The sequence below is a fragment of the Malaclemys terrapin genome, chromosome 13 (genome assembly GCF_027887155.1).
Source record: "Malaclemys terrapin pileata isolate rMalTer1 chromosome 13, rMalTer1.hap1, whole genome shotgun sequence".
In the NCBI taxonomy this organism is placed as follows: domain Eukaryota; kingdom Metazoa; phylum Chordata; order Testudines; family Emydidae; genus Malaclemys; species Malaclemys terrapin.
In genome coordinates, this window is record NC_071517.1 from 425,933 (window position 1) to 448,774 (window position 22,842).

The 22,842-nt window shown below is 49.3% G+C and overlaps 2 protein-coding genes across 3 annotated transcripts in view; one reads left to right on the plus strand and one right to left on the minus strand.

The window, feature by feature from the left end:
• On the minus strand, positions 1-20,365 carry LRRC45 (leucine rich repeat containing 45). 2 transcript variants are annotated; one of them, XM_054046817.1, is made up of 18 exons: positions 20,282-20,365; positions 15,822-16,146; positions 13,697-13,758; positions 11,848-11,918; positions 11,401-11,579; positions 9,947-10,075; positions 9,242-9,354; positions 8,584-8,642; positions 8,390-8,467; positions 6,439-6,574; positions 6,075-6,152; positions 5,758-5,869; positions 5,511-5,581; positions 3,257-3,349; positions 2,527-2,619; positions 1,274-1,447; positions 1,045-1,192; positions 1-489 (listed from the first exon to the last, which is right to left on the minus strand). In XM_054046817.1, exons 2-18 carry the CDS (start codon positions 16,051-16,053, stop codon positions 293-295), a joined length of 2,025 nt encoding a protein of 674 aa, XP_053902792.1. In that variant the 5' UTR covers positions 16,054-16,146; positions 20,282-20,365; the 3' UTR covers positions 1-292. The 2 variants fall into 2 exon arrangements, with proteins under 2 accessions (XP_053902792.1, XP_053902791.1); XM_054046816.1 differs by lacking the exon at positions 20,282-20,365 and adding an exon at positions 19,406-19,637.
• Positions 19,721-22,842, plus strand: part of CENPX (centromere protein X) — a 9,593-nt gene continuing 6,471 nt past the window's right edge. The window contains 3 exon segments of the mRNA XM_054046818.1: positions 19,721-19,756; positions 19,758-19,832; positions 21,652-21,703. Of these exon segments, the coding sequence (XP_053902793.1) occupies positions 19,736-19,756; positions 19,758-19,832; positions 21,652-21,703 (148 nt within the window). The 5' untranslated portion in view covers positions 19,721-19,735.

A 22,842-nucleotide genomic window follows, 5' to 3' on the forward strand; every position in this document is an offset into this window, starting at 1 on the left:
CAAAGACTGTTACAAGCTCTAGTGTGGACAGGGCCTAACACGGTGAAGTGGGAGAACTCAGTCCTGGCTATCCCTACCCCAGCTTGGCTAGTTGCTTTCTTCAGACCTCATTTCTGTCAGCAGCAGAATTTCTGAATGGCCTGAGGGATTCTGTGTCTGTGACCCCCTTGTGCTTCAGAGAGGAGTAACACCACTCTCCTGAGAAACCAGGCATGTTCTGGAAAAAGGAGCTGCACACAGATCACGCCCCCCTATTCCTGACAGCAGGCACCTGGAATTCCTTAGGACATGCTCATTTCCTAGGGCTGAAGGCTCCAAGGGCAGAGCCCTGCACATAGGCCATGATGGCGTTTTGCAGGAAACTAGCTCGTTGGGCCTCCTCTTCCCTCATCCTGGAGATCTCAGCCTCTTTCATCCTCAGCTTCTCCTGGAGAGTAGAGATTTCACTCTCTTTATCCAGCAGGGCCTCCCGGTGGTTACTTGATAACACTGTGCAAGAAGAACCATGTTAGCATAGGGAGTGAGTGTGTCCTTTGGCTCATGGGGTCAGTACCAGAGAATAACCTGCTGTAGTGGGAATATGCCTGTGGAGGCAGAGTGGTAACAGACACACACAGCACAGACTGCTGGAGGCCTTTACCTCTAGCTTTACCTAGTGGGCCCAACAAGACCCTGATGGGGGGGGGGAATGCACATTTGTGTGCAGGTGTGGCATCATGCTCACAGGATTGAGGGTCAAGAGACATGGGTTCTATTCCCCTCCCCCCGCTGTGTGAACTTAAGCAGGGTACTTCACTTCTGAGCCTCAGCCTCCCATCTGTAAAATGGGGATAAGAATCCTAAGGCACTTCCAGGGGCTCCTGTGCAGGTTAATTCATCACTGTAGAGCAACTGGAAGGCAGGAAAGGAATATGAGGTGGTATAGTCAAGGGTAGTAGCCTGTACCATTCGGCCCCAAACTCTCTAGACCCTGGGGGCGGGACTAAGATGACATGACACCTCATACTACTCCCTGCAGTCTGCAAGGAAGGTGCTGTACATCACCTTTCAATTGCCTCTCCAGGGCAGCAATCTTCTCTTTCAGCCCTTCCTGTGCTGTCCTTTCAGCCTGCAGGTGTCCAATCTGCTCCTGCAGCTCCACTCTCACTTTGTTCACCTCAGCCACCTTCTCCTGCTCCTTGCCGTTCAGGTCCTAGATACACAGGACATGAGAGACCGGCAACCGCAGCATACAGCTCTGCATCAATGACTAGAATTCCCCCTGCCCTAGTACCTGTTGTAGTTCCTCCACGCGCCTCTTGAACCCTTCGGTTTGCAGGGTCAGCTGGCTGACCTTGGCCTGTGCCTCTCCCACTGCCTGCTTCTGCTGAAGGCAGTAGTTCTGAGCTTCATCTCGTGACTGTGTCATCAGCCGTAGCTTCTCTTCCAAGTGATCCAGGTGCTGTTGCTGTAAAACACAAGCGCGTAGCCCCTCTGCCTCCTGTAAGAGGATTCTCTCCAGCCCAGGGTCACGAGCAGGGACTGGCCTAGCACGTGTTGGATGGGAAGCGGAAATTCTGCAGTGTGTGGTGGCAGGGAGTCACCAAGGGACACGCCTCCCTTGAATTGAACAGGGACCAGCGCCTCTTTCTGATGATGGAGACAATGTTCTGGTGGAAGGGCTGCCTTTTGGAGGAGATGTAAAAACAAGGCCCTAACCACCCACTGAAGATCCCAATGGGCATTTCATAGGGGTAGGACCGTTAATGCCAGAGTCCTGGACAAGCCCCAGTCCTGGTATTTACATCCTCCCGCCTGGGTTCATTTCAGTTTGACACAGCATTCTTCCTCACTTCTTGTCCTAAATGGCTGGGCAGCACTGCTGTATCTGGTTATTCAGCTGCTGCATCCCACCTCAGACATCACTGCACTTGTGCAGTGGTGAAGTGTGTGTGTGTGGGGGTGTATTTATAAGCTCATAAAGCATTTTAGCTTGGGATGTAAGGTGCTAGAAAAGGTCTGGGTCTTGAGGAAGACTCCTCACATGCCACACAAGGGGAACCCCCCAGCCTTGTGCAGGGGGTCTCACTGCAGTTTCCACGCACTTCAAGTCTAGAAAGTAACATTTCTTGCCCAACAACAATAGCCATATGGGAAAAATTCTACTGAGCCTAGAGAACTGCAGCAGCACATGAAGTCTGCTGATACATAGCAGCAAAGGGATCCACTTGTCTGCCAGGACCATGAGCATAAGCAGTTAGAATGACACCCTATTACACCATAACCACTAATTCTGTATGTAACAAGTTGGAAAGTGCTGGGCTGCTGGGGACAGGGGTGATGGTTTTGAGACACCTTGGTATGGAAAGTGCTAATATAGCTTGATGCAGACATCTCAGGGTTACTCACCCTCATGAGTCAGTCAATACTTAGGATAACAAGATGAAGAACAAGTTACTGATCAGTTATTGGAGAAAGACACATGCTGGAAAGACAAATCCGCTCCCACCTCCAGAGACAGGCCCAGCAGCTGGGTCACGGTCTTACCTCTTCCAGCCTGGCCTGGCCCCGGACTTTGATTAACTCCTCCTCTGCCTGACCTCGCTCAGCAAATGCTGCTGCTTTGACTCGGCTCAGCTCCTATCACAAACACACACGACACACACATTCCAGCCATGTTACCATGCAGCTTCAGGCCACGGATGGGACAGGGCTAAAAGTGAGGCAGCCACCTCCTTTCCCTTAGGGGCAAGGAACAAAAGGCTTTCCCCACCTAGTGGCTGCCTGGGTCAGTCATTTGATTCACAGACCAAGCTTCAGGTGCAGGTGGGAATGCACCAGACACATAGTTCCAGGGCCAGGGAGCCACAGCCAAGAGGGGCATGGGGGCTGAAAAACCTGTTCTCCATGGGCCTTAGCCCATAGGCAAATACATCACTGCTGCAGGCAACATTTAATTCCCCTGACTGCATGCCCAAGCCCTGCTATCTTACCCAGTTTCAGATCCAGGACTGTGTTTGACCTCGCTCCACCACTATCCAGTAGAAAGAGTTTTTGTTTAAATAGGAAATCAAATGAACAGATGACTCAGTCCCCTTGTCTTCTCATCTCTGCCCCAGCCCTCATGCCCCACAGCACACAGGGAATCTCACAGGCCAGCAGTGGAAAATTTTGTAGAAGCCCCTTGTTAAAATATTGGCAGCACGTTCCTGCCACTGCAACTCCACCACAGCCAATGGCTCCCAGACACACAGGCACCCGGACCACTCGCTCTCACCTCCTCCAGCCCAATCCGGATGGCTTCCAGCCTCTGGATTCTCTCCTGCATGGAGCGCTCACTTGCCTCCATGTGATGTGTCATGTGATCCACCTGCAAAGCAGCAGGAGCCATTCCAGTGGGTTTCTGGCACCTTATTATTCCTGAGATACAGCAGTCACCCAGCAATGGGAATAGCACACGCCCCTCTAGCCAGCTACTAGCAAGAGAAAACAAAGCTTCCTCCTTCCCCAACACAACTCTTCTGGGAGGCTCCAAAACAACTGAGCAGCAATGCCTTTAAAAAGGAAGCCAGAGCTTTGCATACAAATTCCCCCACATTTTTGAAGAAAGGGGCTTGGAGTCAACTCGCAGGAGCTCAGGCCACCTTGTAGTTTGGTCTTGGACCGGAGCCAAACACTGGGAAAGGCCCAGGCTCCAGCTGGGATGTGAAATGAGGTCTTCCTGAAACAGATCTCTCACGAGATTTCCACACACACCCAAGAACAGTTTGGAAGGTTTTGGTTTTGACAGTTTTGAGAGACCCAAATCCAATCCAGATCTGATCTCAGCCTCCTCATCACTGCCTGTGCCAGTGGAGAATCAGTCCCCACATCCCAGGGAGGAACTGCTCATAGAGCTGGGACTCGAAGCACCCTGTATCTGCACTATACACACTACTGCAATAATCTTGGTCCAAAATATATTTTGTGAAGCATCGTCTGAAAATAAATAACTCACTAGTCAATATCACGGTAAAATATATGTAGCCACATTATACATAAAGTTATGAATTCCCCGTTTATGATGTTACTTGTTCAAAACCAGATAGCCCTGCCAAGGCCAAAGTTGTTAAACAGGCCTACCCTAAACAAAGCAATGTGTGCTTACCTCAATTTACATATAGGTAGTAAACAGAACCTTCAAGGGGGGCGGGGAGGATTGGTAAAAATGCAAATTGTTTGGTTTCCTGCAAACAGGAGCAGGGTTTTAAAACAAAACAAAAAACCCAACAACAAAAAAACATGGGGTCTCCTTCACCACCAGACTGAATGCTGCATGTCACCTCCTCACCGCTTAAATAAACTTTACTTTGAGGGGTAACCTTCAGAAGAATCCATTTAAAAGGTTCACTGGACTATAAAAGAAAAGGAGCAGAAAATTCAAGTTTTCTCTTGCCAAAGAAATCAGCATCTTTGGGCCTCTGGAAGAGATCCTGACCGAGAAGGTCAGCCACTGTGGAAGACGGTGGGTGAGAAAAGCTTCTTGAACAATGCCTTGAACCAAACCTTGCTAGATTCAGTTTTAGACTTGTAGATGTGTATTTTCATTTTTATTTTCTTGTAACCATTTCTAACTTTATCTCTTACACTTGAACTCACTTAAAATCCTGTCTTCTTTTGTTAATAAACTTGTTTTACTATTAATCTAAACCAACTGTGTTTGTACTTCAGTGAATGTGAACTTTGGGTAATTTGGCAAGCTGGTGGGTTTGGTCTCCTTAAAGGAGCAAAAGGATCTTATTATTCCTCTGAATGTTGCAGGAAAGGGCTGGACATTTCAGAGCACACAGGTCTGGGGAAGTTCAGGACTGGGGGTGGTGTTGGGGTCACCTGCTAACATTAAACAAGTCTGATAAAGACAAAAGCATGTCTGCGATAACTGCAGGCAGGCTGTTGGATTCAAAGTGGTTGAATCAGAGCTCCACAGCATATAGAACACCAAGTGCATTCTGGCTGTGTGCATGTCCCAGACAGGGAGCCACAAGTTGCAGAAAATTTTGAGGCCCTCAGGTTATATATAATACCACAGTGATACAACCTCTCACTGGTGTGAACTGCACCCTAGAACGTGACAAGAGCCGAGCCCCAATCACTGGCCCTGAATTGCACAAATGGGTGTTTGAGACATTTTGTTGTTTGCTCCAGCAAAACAGCTTTTTCAGGATAAAAATGACGACACCACCTGTTCAGTTACTGCCCTCTGGGGACAGGATCAAAGGACAAATCTCTTTGACACCCGAGTACGAGTACGCTGCAAAACCTTGCTGGATGGCCTAGCAGCAGGGTGCCCTGCAATCTCTCCTGCCAGGCTCAGGCCAGCGGGAAAGAGTTTCTATTTTTATAAATGGCCTTTTGTTCCCATGGATGAGCCAGAGGCTGCTGGATCCTCACCTGACATCAACAAACAGTCCCAGTAACTAAACCAAAGGGATCAGTAGCCCAGAGGCCAGTGGGGAGACTTGGTTCAGTTGCTGCTGCGGCCCTGTCCTTACCTCTTTCATTCGAAGGGATTCCACATCTTCCAAGCCCTGTTTAAATCTCCTCTTCTCCATTTCTAGGCGTTCTGGAGGTTAAAGGAGAGCGGATTATCAACCAAGGTCTTGCCCTGGTACTCCACACCCTTCACCTGACACTAAATGTCTCACTATAAATCTTTATGCTCGGACTGCAGGGTCTGGCTCCCCCATAACTCAATTCTCTGATTCCCCCCAGGCCTGGCTGCCCAGCTCCTTCACTCACCCTCTGCCTGCACGGCCCGCAGTTTCAGCTCTGCTGTTGTGTTTGTCAAATCTTGCTTCACCTGGAACAGCTGGTCCTGCTGGGCTTTGCACCTTCTCTCTAGCTCATCCACCTGAACGGAAATCACCACCATGAAGTGAAGACAAACAAAGCTTCTGCTTCCACTAGCACTGGGATGGGTGGCTGGCTGAGCATGGCCACTAGCCAGTGGGAGCATAGGAAAGGGTCTGGAAACCTACACACAGTTAGCAAAGTAAAAAACATGTTGGGAATTCCTCAGGCCCATCCCATGTTTCAGCCTAGGCTTGCTCTCCTACCTGATTTCTTAGAAGCAGGTTTTTCTCATTGGCAGCAGATAGGTCCCGGAGCAGCTTTGTTTCCCGATCAGCAGCTTCCTGCAAACCAAGCCCAGGATTAGGAAAGCCAATCCCAGACCTCCTGACGCCCCACACCCCCATCCAATACCACTTCAAAATAACCCAAGTCCCCAACACCATAACTTTCTCCCACTCACAGTACAGATCATTCTCCAGTCACTATTCTGTACTTCACAGTTCACAGCAGTTCATATATGGAACCACCTGACTTCTCATCCCATCCAACATCCCCTGACACCCCAAACCAGAACGCCACCCAGAATCAAATATTGACCAGCCCCGTCCAACCCACAATCCAGCCCACCTGTTTTTGCTGCCGGAGCTCCTTCAACTGGCACTCAGTCATGCTGGCTTGCTCCTGCTTTGTGGCACTCAGCAGCTCTCCCAAGTTGTGCACTTTCTGCTCAGACAGAGCCAATGCAGCTTCAGTCATCTGCAGTCTACACAGCAGAAGGCACAGCTGAGGTTTTAATCTTTGTCCCTCCCAAAAATACATCATAGTCCCAATGAATTCTCTACACTGGACAGCACAGGATATGCAGCAAGACACAACCTCACAGCAACATAGGAAGAGACAGAGGATCAGCTTGGGGTCCTCCCAGCTCCGCCTCTTGTCTCAGACAATGGTCAGTACCAGCTGCTTCAGAGGAAGGTGCAAGAAACTCTGGAATTTCCAATTACAAAATAACTTGCTCATTGGGGCAGTTCCTTCCTACCCCTCATCAGTTAGTGGTTAGCTCAGATCTTGAAGCACAAGGACTTGTATCCCCTAATGTATCTGTATCACATCTAATGTTACTGAGGGTGCTCTCATTATCAAGAGATATTGGATCCTTTTTGGAATCCTACTAAGCTCCTGGCTGTAATGAAAACTTGTGGCAAGAAATTGAGCAGACTAATTTTACATTGTGTAACAAATATTTTTTTATCAGTTATAAATTTGTTGCCTTTCAATTTTGCTCTTGTAAAAAAGGCTGAATAGAAGCATCTGATTGTGATCGCTGAGCTGTTTACAGGACACTTAGAGAACTTTTCCTTCAGTTGTTACAGTTAATTTATACACCAATAAGGGGCCTGAGTAGCTCCACTTATTCCTTCAATGTCCTGCCCCTTATATTGCATTTCTCAACAGTGAATTTAATGTGCCCACTCACCTAGGTGTTGGGTCCCTCTTCACGGTCTGTAAGAATCACACCTCACCACACCCCTGCTCTGCTGGCAGAAGTCTGTAGTATAGAACTGGCCTTAAACACACACAGCAAATGGGCCAACTCTCTCCCGCTCTGCAAAGAGAGGCTGCTTGTCCCCAACCCCTGGATAGCCTAGCCCATGTCCTCTCTTCCATACCAGCCCTATACAGCCCATCTTTTGCCTTCTGCCGGCTCTGCATTGTCCATCTACTTAACACTCTCCAGTGATACCAGGTCTTGCAGCTCATTTCTCAGTTTCTCCCATAAATGCACAGAATGCCCCTATTGTATCAATCTGTCAGGCCCCAACCCGCCCTCCCTCAAAACCCCGTACAAGATCCACTTCCACAGGGATCAATGCTGATGGGAAATTGCCAATTGACAGCAGTGAGGCAGGTGGCCAGTGTGGATCAGTGACATGATTGTTGGATTCTCCCATCACTTCGACAGCTGAGAGTTCAGCTGACATTGACTTAAGTTTTGGGCTTATTTGTTTTTATGGCTTCTCACGTGGGAAACGAGTCTGATCCCTGATTTGCAAATGCAGTTGCATGCCTCGCAAGTGTAGTCATTGTTGGGCGGAGGGCTTCAGGCATTGGCCTTATGATGTGCTCTCTTTCCTGCAGAGACCTCACACGCCACTCCTTAAGAGTGGACACAGCCTCACGGCACAGACCTCTCCATCTAGGTCTGTCCAGTGCAACAAGTTCCCAGGTGCCCTGGAAACTGACATGATTAGCATCCATTTCTCTCTCCAGCCTGCAAACTGCTGGGAGCCCATCCCCACAATGGTCTGCCTTGTCACTATCCCCTTCAACCCATTCCTAAGCCCACCTGCTTGTCTGTTACTTCTTCTAGTGTGCAAGCTCTTTGGGGCAGTCGCTGTGTTTACGACATTTGTGCAGTATCCAGTACAATGGGCCCTGATCCTGACTGGGACCTCTAGGTGCTAAAAAAATACCGACTGAAATAGTGAGCCAGCTACTCCCTCCTCTCTCCACAGCTCTGAGCAGTACAGCCTACTTCTCAGACAATGGAATGACTGGGCAGATTCTTTCCTCATACTTGGCTTTTAATGAATTCATGACAGACTGCCGCTCATTCAGGGCTTCCTGTAACTGGCCAACTCGTGCTGCTGATGTCCTGAATTGGGAAAAGAAAAACATTAACAACTCGAAATTAAGACTTCCATCTCAGACTTCCCTCTGAGAACCCGATCTTTCCCCCTATGCGAGGAGGGAGCCAAGAGATTCACTGACCTGCTGCTCCTGGTTATTTCTTCTCTCTGTTTATCAATAGTGTCCATCAAATCCAGGAACTGAGATTGAGATAAACACCAGTGACACCGTGAACTGCATGAGTTTGTGGCATTTAGACCTGCCTCTCCCTAACCCTCCCTTTGGGGCTGCATGGGGAGCAGCACCAGCTGATCTCCTGGAAGAAGCCAAACTGGTGTTCTGATGGGCATCTCCACCTGGTTGGTCTATGGTCATTGATCAAAGCTAGTGTTCTGTCTCAGAGACTTTGTACCACAGGGAGGGAGAGGATGTGGAAATCACATGTATTAACAACTTCATAAACTGGAAAGTACTGAACTGTCCCAGTAAGAGAAAGAACAGGATGAATGAAAATGAAACCACTGAAATCTTTTGGTTCCCAGAAACAAGTGTTTCAGCCATGGGATGTTTCCAATGCAACAATCCAACTGGTGGATCTGCTCCCAAGGGCGACCTAGCCCCAATCTGCTGTATGATGCTGTGTGCCTACTGCAAGTACGAATGCAGCATGTCAACATGTGCAAGTGGCTCCGTGGGCCAGGACTCCTGGTACTGTGCTACTTTACAAAGACAATTCGCAGGAAAGCCAGTGTTCATGGCTGTCCCACTCAAGCTGCTGAAGCATTAGGAGGCCACTCACCTGCTTAGTCTTCTCCTCCTTCAGATTAAACATCTCCTTACTGAGCACGCGTGTCCGGCTGTGGTTCTCAGCCAGAATGGTCTGGCGATCCTGGTTGTGATCCATGGCTTGTTCTGACACAGAGAGAACTAGAGTAGATACGCACATTTCCATAACAATAGAGCAGAGAGAAGTTCTACAGCAGGATGATACCTAGACCCCTGTGGCCTCCGCATGGACCCATTAGGGAGACTGTTCCCACAATATGGGTGTAATGGATAGAGTGAAGGAAGTGTTCTGTGTTAAAGAAATAGCTTCCAAAACCCACAACAACAATGCAGCTCAGTGGGGGCTGCTTTTGGCAACTTCCAAACTGTACCACAGCCACTATGGGACAATACAAAGCCCCACTGAAGGGGGAGTCCTTCCCTGTTTACATGACACTCCAAGATTGCACTCAAACCCAACCATCTCCTTCCCTAGCTGATGTCTGCAGGGAGGAACTGGGAAAATTCCAACGTATCTTCCCTTAGCACAGTGCAGCTCCCTGCATACCCGAGTTCAGCACAACTCCTCCCTTACCAGCAGGCAGGGCCCTAAATGGCTCCTGTCAGGGAGTGGGAGACATGGGGCTCCTCTGAGATAGCAGCAGCCCCATCACCATCCATGTCCCTGTGGTGAGAAGAAGAATGCACACGTCTTGCCCACACAACATTGGCCACATACCCACAGCCTTCAGGATGTCACTGGGGATGTTGTTCCCAGCCAGCTCCAGTCTCCTCAAGGTCTTGTTGCTGTGCAGACAGCTCAGTAACGCTCGGCCCCCCAGGAGCCCAATGTTATTCCAACGCAAATCTAGAGGGGCAACAAACCATCACCCTGGCAATAGCACCAGCACCATCAGGCCATACTGAATATATTCCTCACACATGGCACCCTTGCACAGTGGGTCAGCTCCCCCCAGGAGCCTCAGCATAAGCCACCAGTGGGTGTGGTTCACCATCTGAGAGTGATGGAACGAGAAAGTGACGGATGGTGCAAACATATAGCAAATGCAGCTTCATCTACCCTCTCAGCATCCTGCAGAAGGACCCGCAATAAACGCTGCACACACTGCAAAGTCTGCGCAAGGAACCATTCCAGCCAGGCAGGCCTGCAGGATGTTCCCATCATGTCATTATTCAACAAACCCAAATTCCTAGGAGAGGCTGCCCAGCCAAGAAGCTTGCTGCTAGTCTGAAAGAAAAAACTCCCTGCAGGGAGACAGCACAGCAGCAACCTCTGCCCAGTTAGGGAGGGGGAGGGAAATTCTATCAAGGCTTCTATTTGGGGCAGCAGGGCATCTGCACAAAGAAACCTCAGGGCCTGGAATGAGATGCACGAGTCTCAAACCAACAGGACAGTCATAAGCTGGGGGATTTGCTCTTCTCATCAACCCCAAGGGTGGTGCTACTGCACCAGGTACCCAGATTTAGATTCTGTGCTTCCGTTCCAGAGTTTCTGGTTAGCCCCTGCTTATCTAAATCATGAAACCTGTATAGAGGCTGCCAGGGCTGCCACTGGCACAGAGTCTCTGAGCAGCTCTGGAGTGACTGGAAATGGGGAGGCAGTGCAATAGGCAGTGTTCCCTCTAATTTTTCCCATGCATGTGCGGAATGAATTTCATATCACCTCCACATTGGTGCACATAACAAAATTCATGCGGTGGGGCGGAGGGGTTTGGAGTGTGTGTGGGGGGGGTTCTGGGCTGGGGCAGAGGACTGGGGTGCGGGGGAGGTGAGGGCTCTGGCTGGGGCCGGGGATGAGAGGTTTGGGGTGCACGCTGCCCGGGGGCTACAGCGGGGAGAGGGGACTCCCCCCAGCAGCACCTGGGCTGGGGGGGGAGAGGTGCCTCTCCCCTGGCTACAGCAGGGTCCATGCTGGGGCTGGGTTGGGCCCAGGGAAGGAGCGCCTCTCCCCTGGCCGCAGCAAATCCAGGGTAGGTCTGTGCTGGGGCCAGCGGGAAAAGATGCCTCTCCCCGCTGTGGTAGGTTCGTGCTGGGAGAGAGGCATCTCTCCCCGCTGCAGCCCCAAGCAGGGCTTAATAGGCAGCTGCGTGAGACCACGCAGCTTAGAGGGAACTTAGGCCAAAGGTACCACCTGAAAGTGATAACATCCTGACGAAGGGGAGTTGCTCTTACCCAGCTCCTGTAGGCTGGAATTGCATTTCAGGGCCATGGCCAGCTCTCCTGCTCCCTGGTGGTTAATCTGGTTATTGCGCAGATCCAGCCACTGGAGGAAGCGGTTGCCTCCTAGTCCCTGGCAGAAGAGGGAAAAGCCCTCCTCCCACATGCCCAGGCTGTTCCACTCCAAGGTGAGGCTGAGGGGAAAGTTAAACAGGAGTTGCAGGTTAATCTACATCCCTAGGAACAAGGAACAGCAAGAGGCTGAAGGGGCTACCTCAGCCTAGCTCCTGTGGGGACCCAATCACAGGCCCACCCTAGCCAACAAAGACCAGACTCCAAAGAGAAGGGAGCTCTCCAATGTCCACCCCAGCTCTGGTCCAGCAGAGAAGGAAGCCCCCGAGCCTTGCACCCACTCACCCAGCACATAGTGGACAGACGGGTGGAAGTGACTTTACACCTCACCTTCTGATGGATTTGTTCTGCCTGAGGAGTTTCCCCAAAGAGTCAGCACCCAGAGCTCGCAGGTTATTCCCCTGAAACAAATACTGCAGGTGAGTGGCTTAAGGTGTCCCGTTTCATCCCGCCTGATACACTGGGTGGTGCCAAGGCCGAGTTGTGGTTATGATTTATCACATGTAGGTAACACTGGTCCCAGGCACATTGCCCACTAAACCCAGGCTCTCCAGTCCTCGCGTGGAAATGCACAGCTCCTGCTGGTGACAGTGCCAAACAGAAACATGTTGCCTGGCCTCACTGTGACGGGAAACACTTTCCACATGGGGGAGCCAAATACCTCCCACATGGAAACAGTGGTGTCAAATATGATCATCATTTGCCTGTGATAAGAAGGGAGCCTCAGACTCTTGGCATCTGGTGGCCATTTCGACTTTTCACCAGGAAGGGCTCATCTGACAGCAGAGTGAGGCATGATGGATGGGTTTGGGAACTAACTCAGAATGATACTATGTCCTAGCAGAAGGCTGTCTTTATGTTTTTGTTTTTTTTAAATAAATATTTTGTTACACTCTCCCCTGAGGATCTGTGGCAAGTGTGACCTATCCAGGGGCTCCAGATCCCACTGTACTGCATACACACACACCCATAACTTGAGCTTGGTTGTCAGTGTTGCAATGTGTATTTTTAGGTAGTATTCAATCAGAACCCAGATTCTGCTTTGCTAGTATTTTTTAAACACAATTTTGGGCTGTATAATAAAGGCAACATATGACAGACCTGGGGCAGATAGTCCTTTCCACATGCAATTCTGGTGTAATAATGTGTTCAGTTCTCCATACCATGTTAACAGAAAGATATTGATAAACTGGAGGGACTTCACAGAAGAGCAATTCAGATAACCAGGGGACTCCCTCACTGATGTTGAAACAGTAAAAGACCTAAATATGTCTAGCTTGACCAAGCAGCAGCTAAGAGGGAGACACACAGTAATAATTGCCCATGAGTAAGTAAAGATGGACTGATCTATATGAGAAAGTTGAACCAGTTGTAGGCAGTGTCTACACGATGAGCACCAGAACTGTAGTGCCATAGTGCACACACTTCCTACATTGATGGAAGGGTTTCTTCGTCAATGTAGTTAATCCACCTCCCAAGAAGCAGTTACTAGGTCAACAGAAGAATTTGCATCTACACTGAGGATTAGGTCGATTTAACTACAACGCTGAGGGGTGTGAATTTCCACTCCCCCTGAGCAACATATCTAGGTGATCTAAATGTTAAGTGTAGATCAGAGTGTAGTTAATGTGTGATTTTAAAGAGATTTAGTTAAACTGGTGCAAAAGGCTACGTGGACACACTTCAGATTAAAACAGATGTAATTCATTATAGCTTAAGTCAACTGGAACAGTTTTAAACTAAACTGAACTAAGTCATTATTAAACCAAAATAAGTGTGTCCACAGGAGTTTGCACCAGTTTAAATGAATCAGTTTAAAAAAAGATTTATATTAAAAGTATGCAATTTCTGTACGTAGACAAGGCCTTAGCAACGGATTATTAGGAAAACCTTCCCGCCAGCGAGTTCTACCAAGCAGTGAAGCAGTCTCTCTAAGAGAAGGGCTGGGAGTCCCATCAAGCGAGGCAATTACAATGGACAGGACACCGCATTAGGAAGTGTGCAAAAGGGAACAATCCTGCACTGGTCCCTTCAGCTGGTGGCCTGCATGGGTTCATCGGGTCTTTCCATCCCCAATTCCCATGAGATCTGCACCTCTGTAACCTCCTCAATTGCTTTCTCTGTGTTGAAGGCCAAGACTTGTGCTCAGAGTTGCTCAAGTAAAGTTAAATAAACTCACCTTCAAGTCCAAAGATTTTACTACAGTGTTGGAGCAAAGTCCATTCAGCAGATGTCTGACCCCTGTGAAAGAGAAAAGAAGGATATTTATATTTCACACAGAACTTCAACCCTCTCCTGGACCTGAACATGAGGTGTCGATAAACACCTCTTCACCCCGGCAGCCCCAGTCAAGGAGAGGTAGCTACCGGGAGAAACTATTTCATTAGCAAGTAACTTTAGTGCTGCTGGAAAATGCCAACCTGACCTGGAGTCCTCTCTTTACACACAGACCAGCTAGAGCCTGGGTAAAGGCTTCTCATAAGCCCTGCCACTATGATCACAGCCTTGGTCTGAGAGCCCTCTTCTAGGAGTAAGGGGGGGGACTTCAGACTCTATGACTTATTCAGCCCTTGGTCTCTGCTGATAGGGTGGTTTGTGTAGACACTTCTCCTCTAGGGTTTGGACAGAGATCTCACACAACATTTGGCTGCCACTGACTTGGCCCACACTAAAACTAGTGATCTATTCATTCCCTCTGGGGCACCTGGCATTGGCCACTGTTGGAAGACAGGACACTGGGCTAGATGGACCTTTGGTCTGACCCAGTGTGGCCGCTCTTATGTATGTTCTCATGTAGAGGGTAAAGGCTCCAAGTCTCATTTCCAGTCCCTTGAGCCACCAGAAAGTAAATTCAGCAACTGCAGCTGCAAATAATTCCTCTTGCTGCTGTAGGGCTAACTTCCAGCTTGGGTAGATGTACACTTGCTAGCTTTGATCAAGCTATACTAAAAATATTAGCAAAGCTGCAGCAGCACTGGTGGCAGCGCAGGCTAGCTGCCCGAGTCCAGTCCTGTCAGAGAACTTAGGTATGAACTCAGGTGGCTAGTCCAAGCCGCTATCCACGCCGCCCCAATTACACTGCTATTTTTAGCACACAAACGCCATCAAAATTACCTCATGTATGTCTACGTGAGCTGGAAATTACGCCACCAGCTGCAGTGGAAACATGCCGTATGAGTGGAAATGTACAACAGACAAGTCCTCCCAGGCAGAGGGAATGTGCTTCTGGCATATGCAGCAGGGCAGCAAGGGAATCACCAAAGCACACAATCAGTTTCAAGCAACTCTGTGGCCTCATTAGTCCAGCACAGCTAGAATCACACCTCATGTTCCAACTGCAAACAGCTTCCTTCCAACACCCCCTAGTCCTTCCTCTTACTAATGTGGGCTCCTAAAGATCTCTGATCACTGTATTTTTCTCTCTTATTTTTCTAAAGTAGCTGTACTCTACAGGGACAATGCAGCGGCAGAAACCCTGTTTTAGACTGTTAAGTGGTTGAGGCAGAGTATTCCACGTGGTGAGTCCCCTTTCTGGAGATACCGGATTGAGCCCAAGCCTGACTGTACAGATCTATATTTAAGACATAGTTTTCCGATAAAGCCTTTGCCCAACAGCAACACCTATAAAAATTAAAAGCTCTGCATATGCATTCATACACCCTGGAATGAGGGATTGGAGAGTAAAAATATTGTCCGTTTGAGATATGAAAGTTTCATCCTAATTGTGTTCAGCATGTCCCTTTAACCTTCCCTAAGCATGCAAGCAGTGCAAGGAGTTTCTGGGGCTCAGATCTTTTATTCATGCTCACAAAATAGTTTGTATGTGGTCCCAGTAAGCATCTCAGACCCAGGTCCTGAACAGAACGAGACCCCACCACCCACCTTGGCATCACTGGTTGAAAGGTATGAAGGAGGTTTGCTTTTGTGATAAGATTAGTTCAATAAGAAAATATATCAGCTTTCAAAGCTCAAACAACTTGATGAGGTAAAAAAGTAAAAAATGCAAACAGAATGTGTGGGTTCATTTGGGCTTAGATAATATTCTCTCTGAGACAGATTAGTTTATAGAGTAAATGTAAGGCCAGGAGATTCAAACACTCAAATTCCTATTAGCAAGAATCCTGGATCTAATTCCCTGTGCATGGGGCTGCAGTTTTGCCCATAAGCACACATTTATTCACTCTTCAAAGCAACTCCCTTAAGATTAAGAATTTGACTTTCAGCGTGAGCCTGACTCCCAGATCTCACGGTTCAGACGTATAACACACATGCAAGTGTCTCCCTGTGGGCAAAGAGAGTCCCACCTTCTTCATTCAGCATGCAGTCACTCAGCAGGATCTCCGTAAACAGGATCTCGTCCTGTAAAAGCTTCCCTAGGACTCTGCATGTATCCACAGAAAGGCTCTGGGTGGCAAAATTCAAGTGGCTTTGTCCTGGCCCCTCCCGGAGCTCATGTAGCTGCTGCAGGACTGTCTCCTGTGGCTGAACACCACTCTCCTTACACAACTGGATATAGGCCCTTCGAAACTCTTCCATTGCCACAGCAGGTGCTAATGTCACTCCCTTCCTGTCCTCCACATGACGAAGGACCAAGCTGGCCTCAGAGAAGAGCAGGAAATGCAGGAAAACCTGGTGGACAGTAAAGGCTGTACTGTGAAAGGCAAGAAGCAGTTATCTCTGGACTATAGTGCATGGTCCTAAGGATAAGCAGGACTGATACAAATAGTGCTCAGAGCCAGAGCCATTCCCACCCCATAAACACCCACTTGGAGCCCTGCAGGACACCAGTCCCAACTCCACTCTCCCAGGATAGGGAGAAACTCACTACAGCCTCTTCTCATGTACCCGTTGACTGTTACTGGGATACAGTCCCCAGCCCTTACAACAGCCATCCTCTAAACCCTGTAACTAGGAAGAGTAGAGCATGCTGGGGATTGTAGTTCTGCTCTTCCCCTCTCTTTCCCCCTCCCTCTCCGCCCTAGTAACCCGGGGAGGAGGGCATGCTGGGAGCTATAATACAGAGCCAAATTTAGAAATGTTACATGGTGCAGCCCCATCTCAGAGTGGAGATATTGTCTCCTGCTACACAGACCCCACTGCTCCTCCCATAACATCAGCGGATGGCCAACCTCAAAAGATCAAAAATCATGACAGACTAAAAACAAATCAAAAGATTAAAAAAAATATTTAACTCCCCACTACTCCTCTCCAGTGTGTAAATGAGAATTTCAAGTTGAAAAGTCAATGTTTAATGCACACAAAAATGCACACCTCTCCCTGGCTGCTCTGCCCTCTTCATCCCTAAGACCGGGTAACTCCCCGATCCCCATTGCCTATTATTCTTGATTCTCCCCAGACTCATTTCCTACCTTCCCCCTACATTTCCCTTTTCAACTTCCTCCCTTCGCTGCCCCCCACCCACCCACACATTTTCCTGCCCTCCTGCAGCAACCTCACCTTCACAGACAAAGAATCCGCTGGCTGGGATGATTTAGTTGGGATTAGGTTCTGCTTTGAGCAGGGGGTTGGACTACATACTTCCTGAACTCCCTTCCAACCCTGATATTCTATGGATCATTGTTATTTTAGAATATATTGTACGAGGACTATAAAATGGAGCTGAACAAAGACCACCCAAGAAAAATAAAGCACTCTCCCTATGGATCAGGTTTTCAAATTATTTTTCAGTAAAGATTTATGTGAACTGCAACGAATGTCTTTACAACATCAACCACCTTGCTAATTGCTGGAAAACCATCACCCAAGCAGTGCTTTCTACATCACAGTGCAGTTTTTATATTTTCAATCTTAAATATTATTTTTAAATAACCAATTCACTCACATTCAAAGCATATAAACCATAATTTTAAATAATTATTTCTTTGTATAATTTTAACTACAGAAATGTGTTATCCAGTGACTACAATAAATTATTTACCTTTAAAATCTTATAATTGTCCAAATAGCTACAAATATATTTTTATTTTAATTACTCTTCCCTCTCACTGCTTCAGGACTTCTCCTCTGCGGGAACCCAGAAGCACTTCCCCCAACTATCCCCACCCCGCCTCCTGCTGCCTCAGGAAATACAGCTGCTGGTCCCAGGCAAAGCAGTACTGAAAGGGCGGAGAGATGAGTCATCAGAGAACAGCTGTGTCTGGGGCAAAGGAGAAGACCACTGCCCCAGAAGTTCTGTTGCAGGCTCCAAGGCCCTGCTCTGGCCAGGCAGCAGCTGTTCCCCAGCTCCTCCCGCTCACTACCCCAGGACCAATCCATAAAGGAAGAAGGGTACGTCTGTGTCTTCTTTCACAAAGTTCTGGCTGTTTGTCCGGCCCTGAAAATCAAGGGAATGGAGGGCCTTCCTGCTCCATTAGTACAGTTCCTCCTGCTAGAACCACGATCCTGTGATTCACAATTAATTTGCGAGAGTTAGTAATAGAGTTACATCCATGTGGCAACCAGAGCAATTGCTCATGTGGTGAAGCCCCAGCAAGAAAGAATTTATGTATTATTAACTCTCTGACACAATACATGTTTTGGTCTTTGGCAGGAAGTTAGTTGCCCTGTCTCTTTTAGCTCTCCTTTCACCTCCCTGTACAGCTATTCCAATTGCTCAGCTAGAAGCATAGAGAACCAGTGCCAAGTGACCAGCAAGTGTTCGAGGAACCACAGCTTGGGAACTTCTGATGCTGAGCATCCATCAAGCCTGAAAATCTCACACAGGAGCAGAACAGCCACAAACCCCAAAGCAAGGCAGGTGCTTAGCAAAACCTCAAGAAAGATGAACCCAACACAGCCTATCACTGGTACAGCACCACACATGCCCAATGCCTACCGTCTGGACTCTTCAGGACAGCTATGTCTCAGAAGCTAACTATCCTGACATAAAGCAACAGAGAGTCTTGTGGCACCTTTAAGACTAACAGATGTATTTTTACAGATCCAGACTAACACGGCTACCCCTCTGATAATATCCTGATATACAGATACACAGGGCTTGAACTGAGGCAACCCGTTCCCAAGATGCCATCTTCACTCTGCAGATTGTCAAGCCTTTTTTTTTTTTTTTTTTTAAGTCTATCTAATGTGACCGAGTGTAAACTGATGCAGCAACATCTACCTCAGGCCTGGTCGACACATACCGATTTCATACAATTGTAACTATATAAATTGGGGGGCGGGGGGAGGGGCTTTTTTTCTTTACTGAAACAGTTAAATTAGTGAAATCCCTAGTGTGGATGTAGTCTCACTGTTATAAAAGTACCTTATACTTTTATTATTTATTCCCCTTCCCAGATGGGAATAAAGTACATTGGTATAAGCACTTGTATACTGCTATCAATGCACCCTCACTAAGGGTGTTGTAGCACTGTAACAACACTGGCATAATTAAAGCAGTATAACTTGAGTGTGCATAGACAAGGCCTGCCTATGTCTGCAGAGAGCCTGGAACGACAGCTCTGAAGTGAGTGAACTGTCCCTGTTCACCTCAGTGCTGCTGTCTCAGTTACCAGCCGTGATGCTTAAAATGCCAATGCTGTGGCCACTGCTCTTCGAGGCAGAAGAGAGGCTCATAAAGGCAGATGGTCTCTATCCTGAGCCACCAGGTGCCACCTGCGGGGAGAGAGCGGGAGACACCGTCTCTCGCCTTTGCCCCCTGGTCAAGGGAACCAGCAGGGCACAAACGGACCGCGGCATCGCCGCCGCCCAGGGGAGGGGGCGGGGCAGCGCGGCCCGCGGGCGGCATCGCCTGCCCGGGAGAGGGGGCGGGGCAGCGCGGCCCGCGGGCGGCATCGCCTGCCCGGGAGAGGGGGCGGGGCAGCGCGGGGCAGAGGCAGGGGGACGGGAGAGACCTTCCCGCGCTCCCCGCACCGGCGCAGTTACCGACCTCGGGCTCTTCCGTGGTGTCCGGTGGGCGGGGCTTGTCCTGTGGGCAGGGCTAGGAGGCGCCCGCTGCCGGTTCGGTCCCGCTAGAGGCGGGCTTGCGCCGGGAGTCCGAGCGTGCAAACGGCCTCCCCGCCTTCGCCCCCTCCCCGTTCCCGCGCCTGCGGCTCCGCCTGAGCCCGGCTACCCGCGAGGGAGAGGCCGCGCGAACTACAGTTCCCAGCATGCACCGCAGATGGGATTTCTCCCCTCCCTCCTCCGCTTTTTACTGACCCGGAAGCATCAGCGACTCACTTCCGGGTGCGGGTTACTCTATGGGACTACAGCTCCCAGAATGCCGCGCGCCATTTTAGGCCCGCCCGCCCCTTCCACGGGGCCGCTGCAGGATGGAGAGGCGGGAAGAGAGCGCGAGCGCGAGCGGCTTCAGGAAGGTGCGGGGGGCGGGGCCGCCTCAGGGCTGTACGAGGTGCCCCGCGCTAACCACCGCCCGGCCCGGCCCTGTGGCGCAGCGGGCCCGCGCTCCGGGAGCTGGCGCGCGCTTCCCGCGCTGGGCGGTCGGGGCCGGTCGTGGCGCCGCCGAGGGATGCTCCGTCTCCTGGTCCCCGGGCATCTTGGCGGCGGCCTGCCCCAGCTCGACCCTGCCTGGGCACGAGCGTCCGCGCTCCCTGCCCCGCTGCCAACGGACCCCCAGGCCCTACCGCTTCCCGCCAAACGCCTCCGCCAGCCCCCGGCCACCTACCCGGCCCGGCCCGGCTCCCCCCTCTGTAACCAGCTGAGCGGCTCAGCGCTGCCGTGCCGCGCCCAGGCCTGTCCGCCAAAAGCTCCCCACGCGCAGCCCCCTGCCCTCACCCGTCCCCGCCCCATTTCCCCGGGAACGAACCCGCAGGGGCTGGGAGACCCGGCCCCTCTCGCTGGCCCTGTCTCCCCCATCGCTGCCTCACAGAAGAGCAGTTTCTAGTCTCTCTTCTGGTCAGTGGGCTGCTTTCCCCCGCCGCCTTCAACTCGCTAACTTTGGTGCTATCGGCAATGATGCTCTATTGGCCAGTCAAGGCTGCTAGGTTGTGTCTTGCCTGGTAGACTAGCACCAGGCTCTTGAGCTCTAGGTGTGGCTTCTTGTGCTGCACGTGTCGTTTTATTTTGACCTGCCCACTGACTTTTCACTGGTCATGATAGTCCTCTCTCCTTGCAGCTCCTTCCTTCTTGCTGCCTTTGATCAATTCATTTCTGAGTTCAATGTTGTTTAATGTGTCTGTGCAGATGATATGCAAATCTCTTTCCCTGGCTCTACCCTCTAATTCCTTTCTCTCTGCCTCAACCTCATCAACTTCTTGCTCCCCTTTAACTTTCTGTGCCAGAAACTGGTTATCAGATAGGATACCCTACACCCAGAGTTATTGCCTAAGGTTTGGTGCCTGGTATGTTCAGTCCTGGTCTGGATAACTACAGCCTAGCCCTAAACTTAGACTTTACAACAACTTTTAGCATTTACCTTACACCTAACTGAAAGGGTTACATTGGAGTTTCTACATCCTCTGCAGTAGGTGTAAACCAGCTGTGGTAGCACTGAGACTCTGACATTGACTTAACTTGACTCACTGTGAAGAATAATGCAGAACGGTTTCCATGCAAGCAGCCTAAGATACAGATAAAGGGGAAAAGTGTTTAAGGTTTTATCAAGATGAAACCTTACTGATAGAAACCACAGCTTTGTGTCATTGGAAGTTGAGAATGGCAGCTTTCAGAGACATGAAGCATTCATGTTGATGTAAGTCTTTACATCTTGCCAACTGTTAGGAGTACAAACACTTGAGGGGATGTGTGTGTGTATGTCTAAGCAAAGGTTTCCAACCACAGATTCTCATGCACTGATCAGAAAAGGAAAGTCCTTCTTTCCAAAAACATAATGTGCGGAAATAAGGGATTTAAATATCTACTTATTTGTATTGTGGTAGCACCTAGCAGCCCAGACAAGGCCTGGGTCCTATCTGCTTGGTACTGTACAGATGCTTAGTGAGAGACAATCCCTGCCCCAAAGAGCTTGCAGCCTAAGTAGTAGACAAGACAAAGGGGTGGGAAGGAAAACACAGATAGAGAGAAGTGCTGCCTCAGAAGTGGCTGGGGGATTTCTTCCAGTTGTGGGGTAGGGGAGGACAGGACTGTTTATACAGTTTTTGGCCAGGAAAGGCAGGAAAAGGAGTTTAATTTGTTTCTCACTCACCAGCTCTATTATCATGTTCCCTTTTCATGCAGGAAACTGTTAACAAAATACTTCATCTCCATTTCAAAGATGACAAAACTCGAGGTAAGTGCTTCTCCTGTACTCCCTCTGTAGAGAACTAAGTTCCTACTGCAAATTACCTAGCTGCCTATAGTACAGAGTGTAGCTGTGTCTGTCCCAGGGTATTAGAGACACAAGGTGGGTGAGGTAATATCTTTTATTGGACCATCTTCTGTTGGTGAGAGAGACAAGGTTTCGAGCCACAAAGAGCTCTTCTGAAATTCAGAAATACTAGAGGTGACCAGGAAGCCACCCTGGCTCTGTGTTGATTCTCAGTTTAAATGGGCAAACACTTGTTCCCTAGATGTCTAAGGCAGAGGTTCTCAAACTGTGGTCTGCGAGCTCCATTCAGGTGGTCCACAGATAGTTCCTTCTATGGTGTGCACCTGGGTGGCCGCACAAGAGAATGAAGGGCTGCCCACCTAATTAGTGGAGCCGCACAGATGTGGCTCCACTAATTAGGGGCCTGGACCCTGGAGAAGATGCACTTGTAAGGTGAGGTGGTGGCCTTGGGGGGAATAGGAGGTGTGTGTGGGGGGAATTTGGGATGTGCAAGATTGTGGTGCCGGAAAAAGGCGACTTTCTCCAGCTTCAGGGCTGCATCTGCCGGGGAGAGACACCCCCTCCCCCTTCCCAGCCCCAGCTTGGTGACTGCCACAGCGGTGGAGAAATTACTGTTATTAATATGTGAGGTGCATGCTTTTATTTGTAGAACAAAAACATGTTAATTTTTTTTTATATATAACACTTTATCCAAAGCACTTTACAATAGTTAGCTAACGGTACAAACAGCATTTGGAAAGATCATTAAGTGGTCTGCCAAGACCTCAGCAATTTTCAAGTGGTCCATGGGGAAAAAAAAGTTTGAGGAAAAACTGGTCAAAGGCACTAATCTGGCCCCCTTTGCCATAGAAGGTGAGAATCTTTAATATATTTATCCTCCACGTAAGGAAGTGCTGTTATACAGATAAGGAATTAAGACTCAGAGCGACTAAGGGCTTGTCTAACATGGGAAACACTTAGGAAAATTAAGACTGACTAATGAAAGGTGTGAATTTAAAGTGGATTAGTTAAACTGGATTAAAGCCATAGAATCGTAGGCTTGGAAGTGACCTCAAGAGGTCATCTAGTCCAGTCCCCTGAACTCACGGCAGGACTAATGT